The 6131-nt window shown below is 51.8% G+C and overlaps 1 protein-coding gene across 1 annotated transcript; it reads left to right on the top strand.

The window, feature by feature from the left end:
* Positions 1-897: 897 nt before the first annotated feature.
* On the top strand, positions 898-1641 carry nanos1 (nanos homolog 1; the record flags this gene model as incomplete). Its single annotated transcript, XM_084469931.1, has 1 exon — positions 898-1641. One exon carries the CDS (start codon positions 898-900, stop codon positions 1639-1641), a length of 744 nt encoding a protein of 247 aa, XP_084326057.1.
* Between the last annotated feature and the right edge of the window lie 4490 nt (positions 1642-6131).

Raw genomic sequence — 6131 nt, 5'->3', positions numbered from 1 at the left:
GAGGAAGAGGAGGAGGAGAAGGAGGAGGAGGGGGGGAGGTGGAGGAGGAGGCGGAGGTGGAGGAGGTGGAGGTGGAGGTGGAAGTGGAGGAGTTGGAGCTGGAGGAGGAAATGGACTGGTGTTCCACACAATGCGCCAGTGTTTATAAGGCGCGTGGTTTTATTAAATAATTAATGTGTTAGAGTTTAGATGGGGAGCAGCTTCTAATGAAAACATTAAGCAATAAATATAAAACACATCAAATACATGTTTTTTACTTATAGAAGTGGTCTATTGAACAATGCATTAATTAATTAATTAAAGAAATGCTTTCTGTAGAAATTATGTTTAAATATATTAGTAAATATGCATCTTGGAATACGAATTGTATGAGCGACCTGTTGTCGCTTCTTGGAAATGTACTACTGTACTACGGTGCGTGTTGGCGTGTATATCATTTATTCAGGGAATTAAGTGAATACGTTTGGTTAATGAACCGCTGAAGATGTGGAAGAAGATTCTGCGTAAAATAAGGAAAAGGTTCATCATCCTGCAGACGACGCGTTTGAACCCAAACACGGAGAACAACACCCCTCCTGTCTGACAAAGACTGTCTGGGGTCTGCAGAACAAAGACTCAGAGAGTCCATCTTTAATTGCTTGTTGTTGTTGTTGTTGTTGTTGTTGTTGTTGTTGTTGCTCTGAGAGAGACCGGGACCTGTAGCGGGTCCGCGCGATCTGACAGGTCTCAGGTCCAGGACCGGACCTCTATCAGTCCACCGTGGACCCGTGTGCCCCCAGCGCGCGGTCAGAACCTCCCGGTCGCCCCGCCCTCCCTCGCGCGCTCGCTCCTTAAAACTGGAGAGCGGGCGGCAGCCGCGCGCATACACCACGGAGTACCGGAGCCCACCTGACCTGCATGCTCTACGCGCGACCCGGACTCGACTTCACGCGGAGCCCCCCTCGTCCTCCCGCCCGGTTCCAACGGAGCAGAACCGGGGCCGCCATGGACCTCCTGAACCACAGCTACCTGGACACGCGCCACCCGTATGATTACACCTTTAACTTCTGGAACGACTACCTCGGCTTGTCCACGCTGGTCACCAAGCCCGCCAAGCTCAGCACGCCCGGGAACCCCAACTCCATCACCCAGTCTCTGAAGGCGAGCCTGGGGCTGGACGACCCCCCCGGGCCGTGCCCGTGCGTCCTGACGGGGGGCTCGGACTGCTGCTGCCCGCCGGCCAGCCCCCCGCCCCCCGCCGCCCTGCTGGACCTCACGGAGCGCTTCTCCCTCCCCGGTCCGTTCCAGAGCCCGTTCGGAGCCCCGCCGCCGGAGAGGGACGCGGCGGGCTTCGGCTTTGACCTGTTCGGCATGGAGCGGCGGCTCCGGAAGCCCGTCCCGCGCGGCAAGCAGGAGCCCAAGATCTGCGTGTTCTGCCGGAACAACGGCGCGCCGGAGGAGGTGTTCGGGTCCCACGTCCTGAAGACCGCAGAGGGCCGGGTGGTGTGTCCCATCCTGCGGGCCTACACCTGCCCGCTGTGCAGCGCCAACGGGGACAACGCGCACACCATCAAGTACTGCCCGCTGTCCCGGGACCAGCCCGCCCCGCGCGCCCTGAAGGGCGGCCGCGCGGTGGGCGGCAAGAGGATGAAGGTCTTCTGAGGATGTCCGGGTCCGGGTCTACCGGGTCCGGGTCCGCAGGTCCGGATCTATCGGGTCTACCGGGTCCGGGTCCGGGTTCAGCTGCACTGAAGAGCGTTCAGACGTTTGGATTTGCGTGACTCCGAGTTCACACACTGGCGGTTGATTTGATGTTTTTTTGTCTTTCCGAGATCTCTTATATTTTTATAGTTGCTTTATTCACATAGAATATTTTTGCTTTATTTTTCTTTGTACATCAGATTTATTTAGTCGTTAGTTTGTAGGCGTCTGCGAGCGCGTATAAACGCCTGTATACCCCCACCGTGTGACCGGAGGACCGGGGCTGCGGTGTGACCCGCGCGTCTCGCGGGGTGAACGTCAGATTTCTACCGAGTATTTTTATACGCTGAGTGAAGTTCACTCTTCCGGTTTGTCATAGAACACCAAAGTTATGTGTGCTGGTCCCCTGTCTCTAGGACCTGGGACCCTGTCCCTATAGGACCTGTTCCCTGGGACCCTGTCCCTCTAGGCCCTGGGAACCTCTCTCTAGGACCTGGGGCCCTACCCCTCTAGGACCTGTTCCCAGTCCCTCTAGGACCTGGGGCCATGTCCCTCTAGGACCTGGGACCGGTCTCTCTAGGACCTGGGACCCTCTCTCTAGGACCCTGTCCCTCTAGGACCGGTTCCGTCCCTTTAGGGCCGGTCCCCCAGGGACCCCCCACCCATGCTGTCCCCAGACAGGGTCAGGTTGGGGTTAGCGGGTCGCGGTCTGTGATGTGGGTCAGGAGATGTTCAGAGGTCAGAAGTCAGGAGAGTAGGAGCAGAGATGAGAGCCTACTGATGTTTACCCTCCATGTACTGACCACACTGGAACCAACTCCTATAGGACCACGTCTCTCTCTCTCTCTCTCTCTCTCTCTCTCTCTCTCTCTCTCTAGATCTCTCTCTCTCTTTCTCTCTCTCTCTCTCTGTCTCTTTCTCCAGGGGCGATCAAGCTTGTGCCCCTAAGTAGCATATTTCAAAGTTACGTGACCTTTCACCTCTACTTGACAACAAGTGTCACCAGGGTGATTCAAGCGGATGTAAACAAAAACAACCAAACAACAATGATGTCATCGTGTTCCCCCTCCCTCCAAACAGAATCTGGTGAATGTATGATATCACAGGGTGTGACATCACAGCGAGGGGTGTGACATCACCGCTGTGATGTCTCATCACCGCTGTGATGTCACATCAGTGCTGTAATGTCACACCAACGCCGTGATGTCACCGCTGTGATGTCCCCGCTGTGGTGTGACATCACGGCAGTGACATCACAGCCTTCTCTCTTTTGTACTCTGACGCCCGCTGGCTTTTGATAGTATTTTGGATCTTTGAATAACATAAATGTATTTTACTTTGTCGCATTTAACAGAACGGAAGTGAATTTCCGAGAAGCTATAAGCATTGTTTATGTGTAAATAATAATGAATATAATCATACTTTTTTAGATGTTGGATGTTTAAATTCATGTGGGTGGGGGCGGGGTTATTGAATAAAGGCTGAGGATTGGCCAATTTTTTGATGAAATGAATAAGATGAAATGCAGAAACACTGTTTACTTTGTTATTTATATTTTACCACGGTCCGACTGTATACTGCTGTGCAGAATAATGAATTCACTAGAGAAATAAACATGTTTAAAATACCGCCTTGTCCGAGTGTACTTCAACACAATGACACCACAGACAGGAAGCCATCCCTCGACTATTGGGCGGAGTAAGGGGTCGGCCATCTTGGACGTACTGCAGCCCCCCTCATCAGGGGGATGAAGTGAGTGTTTGGGTCAGGGGAAGAACAACTGACCGGGAGGACCTCCTTTAGGTCCTCATGGAGGTCCTCCTATAGGTCCTCATGTAGGTCCTCCTTTAGGTCCTCCTTTAGGTCCTCATGGAGGTCCCACAGACAGAGGTCCGTCAGATCAGCCTCTCTTCCTCCCACTCGGCTGAGGCAGCGTGCGGTGACCTCCAGTGAGACGGCACAGCGAGGTCATCACGGGGCAGGGAGGGGTCAGGGGTCATCTGGCTCTAGGAGGCCTTCAGGTGAACGTTTGGGGTCCAGACCCCGGGCCGTGAGTCCGCCCCCCCCTCCCCCCAGTGTGGGCGGAGTCAGGCTCGGCTCCAGGGACAGAGCGCTGGGCGCCGGGCCACTCAGGAATGTCCTGGCCGCTGTTTGCTCTGGACCAGCCCCGGACTCCCAGAATCCTCGGCTGTGGAATGAGAGCTGAATACACAGGACCGGGCAGAACCCTCTATCACCGCCTCCCACACCGCTTTCTCTTTCTCTCGCTCTGTTCTCTCGCTCTCCCTCTTTGTTCTCTCTCTCTTTCTCTCTGTCGCTCTCTCTCTCTCACTCTCTCAATCTCTCGCTCTTGCTCTTCCTCTTTGTTCTCTCTCTCTCTTTCTGTCCTTCTCTCTCTCCCCCCAGCCTCTCTCTCTCTCTCTCTCTCTCTCTCTCTCTCTCTCTCTCTCTCTCTCTCTCTCTCTCTCTCTCAGGCCCAGCAGCTGGGACCACTTTAATGACTGTAAACAATCTATTCTGGCAACCTTTTCATTCTGCTCATATTGTTTTAGAGATGCTACAGGTTGGTTGGTACATGTCCTATCTCCCCTCCTCCTTTCCCCCTCCCCCTTTCCTCCATCCTCCTTCTCCCACTCCTCCTCTCCCTCCTTCCTCTCCTCTCCTCCTCCTCTCCTCTCTCCTCCTTCTCTCCTACCTCCTCCTCCTCTCTTCGGCAGAGGTATTGACATAACTCATATAAATGAGTACAAACTATCTGTGAGTTCAGCCTGAGTAGCCAATCTTAACAACTAACCAGTGAACTAGCCTTAACAACTAACCAGTGAACTAACCAGTCCGAACCAACAGCAACAGCAACAGTCTAATTTTCATAATGTGATCTCTTTCATTGATAGTAAAGCCCAGCCACTGTTTCTATGCCAACAATATAATTCTATACTTTAAGTATAGTTAATTTGGACCATTAGGGCCCATGGAATATGATGTCATATGAAAAACAATGTCTGATTGGCTGTCCAATCGTCTCGTCATCTCCAAGAGTAGAAACGTGAAATAAGGATGCGCCTGTTGCCTAGCAACCCGCCACAGAGGCTAAAACTGTCCGTAGAGCATGAAAGTCATTTCACAGCGGAGGGAAGGTGGAGGGGTGTGCTACGCATTACACCCCGAACTGCTCCTCATGGCTCCTAATCTCAGATCCACATGCATGTTTTCTACGCACATAAACGGCCGTGATAAAGGGCGCTCCATAAGCACGTCTTCTCTGCACCCGACCCAACAGCGTCCTCTGTGGCCACACCGGGTACTACAAAAACATCACGTCTTTGTGCAGGATGCATGACGAGGTTCAAGGCAGCAGTGGGCCTACATCGGGGTCGGGGCATCCTTTCACCTCCACCTCACTTTATTCTCATTTAATACACGTTTTTACTCATTCTAGTTATTGGCCAGATGTTCAAACATCAAGTGAAAACATGTATCAATAAAACGACTCTAAACTCCTAGCGCTGGTTATTACACACATCTGTGTGCCAGCGGGGATGTAACGACTCCAACAATAACCCCTTCACTCAGAGATTCGACAACAATAACCCCTTCACTCAGGTGTGTGACAACAATAACCCCTTCACTCAGGTGTGTGACAACAATAACCCCTTCACTCAGAGGTGTGACTGTGGTTCCACTCCTCCACGGAGCAGACTGAGGTAATGACGTCTCCTTCAGAAGCCCTTCTCTCCGACAGACCCCGGGCGGCTCCGGGGAGCCAGACTCTGATTATCTGACGCTACAGATGTCATGTCGCTTAAAATAACCCTGAGCCTCCCGCAGGGTTCGAGTCCACACCTCCAGGTAACAACAGACGGAGGTGTGAATGCGTTGTTTAAACCTGCCTTCATCTGGGGACGGCTGGGCTGATGAAATACCCCGACACAGCCCAGAAACACAACCTCCAGTGAATTATTAATATAATGCCATTACCTTGATACACGTTTGTCCCGTGCTAACAAAGAGTGAGACCCTGAATGTAATAAAACACACTATTATTATGAAGTAGGCTACATCAAATAACGACATCATCTGTCGTGAGTATGAAGTCGGATCGATCAGATCGGATCGATATCAGATCGAATATGTTCCTAATAAAAAGAGAAATATCCTCTGAAATAAACAGGACTGAATGATGTCTGGAGAGCGGGACAATAATCATTAAGACTCTCCGGTTGATTCTGTAATCAGGCTGGAGTATCGACCTCTCTCCCAGCCTCCATTGATCCGTTCTCCTTTGCCTGAATAATGCATGTGTGGTTAATACAGAAACATCCTGTTTCAACCAGAGGAACAGAGCCTTAAGTGTAGATAATTACTGTGTAAAGTCAGAATGTCTTCAGCTACAAACCTCTCAGGCCTCCCACTGTTTCTGCTCATCTCAGGTTCAAGTCCAGGTTGGTTCA

This window comes from Micromesistius poutassou, assembly GCF_964030765.1.
Source record: "Micromesistius poutassou genome assembly, chromosome: 6".
NCBI classification, from domain to species: Eukaryota; Metazoa; Chordata; class Actinopteri; order Gadiformes; family Gadidae; genus Micromesistius; species Micromesistius poutassou.
Note: the sequence above shows the minus strand (reverse complement) of the source record. Positions and strands in the feature narration are given on the sequence as shown.